We start from the raw sequence: 1,147 nt of genomic DNA, 5'->3' as shown, positions 1-1,147 counted from the left end.
TTTTTTTAATTTTATTTGTTATTGATAATTGTTTGTGAAACAGGGAAGACTTACGGGTTCAGGATATCAAACGTGGGCACTGAATTCAGCTTGAATTTCAGGATTCAGAACCATCAAATGGTGTTGGTTGAAACAGAAGGATCATACACCAATCAGATCGTGTTGGACTCTCTTGATGTACACGTTGGACAATCCTACTCTGTTCTTGTCACAGCCAATCAAAACCAAGCTGATTACTACATAGTGGCGACTCCCAAATTGGTAGACCTCAACGACACTGATTACAAGGACTTGGTGGGTGTGGGAGTTCTGCATTACTCAAATTCAACCACCCCAGTTAGTGGGCCTCTGCCTGATGGACCTGGCCCATTTGACATTGAGTTCTCAGTAAATCAAGCCAAGTCTATTAGGTACAAACACTTGAAGCTTTCATGCAAATGACATTGACAAAGTAGCTTTTAGTTTGGGAGAAAATTAGGGAATTTGATCTTTTAAGTCACTTTTTCGACTTCATGCCTGCCTTTTAGAATTTTCTCTCTTAATTTTGTGTTTTTGTGATGCAATGCGGATCAAAATTAAACATCATTTATTCCGAATTTAAACCTCACACTATCTTATCTCATGTCGTTTGACTTAATAATCATTGACGTCTCTTTTAAGTTACTAAGATAATATAATAAAGTGAATAAGGAGACAAACCTTATTGGGCATTCCTCTAGATTTTCCTAGTTTTTAAATTTATGCGGTTTCATTCATTTCTTTTTAATTAAAACTAATACAAATCCTTTCAGCTGAAGGACTTAGAATGCGTAAAAGTTTGACTTATTCCATCTTTGAAATTTGCTAGAATTCCGAGGCCTCGTCTCCACATAATGAAGGCGTGAATGTTTAGAATTTAGTATATTGAAGGATTATCTTTACCCTATTATCCAACTCTTTAGACTTTGTTCAGTTCATTTACTTTGCTAAGAAAATTCTCTCGAAGGTAAGAAAAGAACTCTTCATCTTCAAGTGAGGTGAGGAAAAGAAAGCCTTTCATTTTGATCCTCTTCCCCTTTTGTTTTCTGTCTTATTAACTGCAGAATAAACTTGCCTATGCGGGTGGATGTTTGTTCATGTCTCCCTCTTTCACACACAAATAAATGTA

The 1,147-nt window shown here is 36.1% G+C and overlaps 1 protein-coding gene across 1 annotated transcript; it reads left to right on the top strand.

Moving 5' to 3' along the window:
• Positions 1-44: 44 nt before the first annotated feature.
• Positions 45-909, top strand: LOC21383707 (monocopper oxidase-like protein SKU5). The gene is made up of 2 exons (XM_010114791.2): positions 45-410; positions 848-909. Exons 1-2 carry the CDS (start codon positions 118-120, stop codon positions 882-884), a joined length of 330 nt encoding a protein of 109 aa, XP_010113093.2. The 5' UTR covers positions 45-117; the 3' UTR covers positions 885-909.
• The last annotated feature ends 238 nt before the right edge of the window (positions 910-1,147 follow it).

This window comes from Morus notabilis, unplaced genomic scaffold (genome assembly GCF_000414095.1).
Source record: "Morus notabilis unplaced genomic scaffold, ASM41409v2 C11380892, whole genome shotgun sequence".
Taxonomy (NCBI): Eukaryota; Viridiplantae; Streptophyta; class Magnoliopsida; order Rosales; family Moraceae; genus Morus; species Morus notabilis.
The sequence above is the reverse complement of the archived record's forward strand: the minus strand, read 5'-3'. Positions and strand labels throughout refer to the sequence as shown.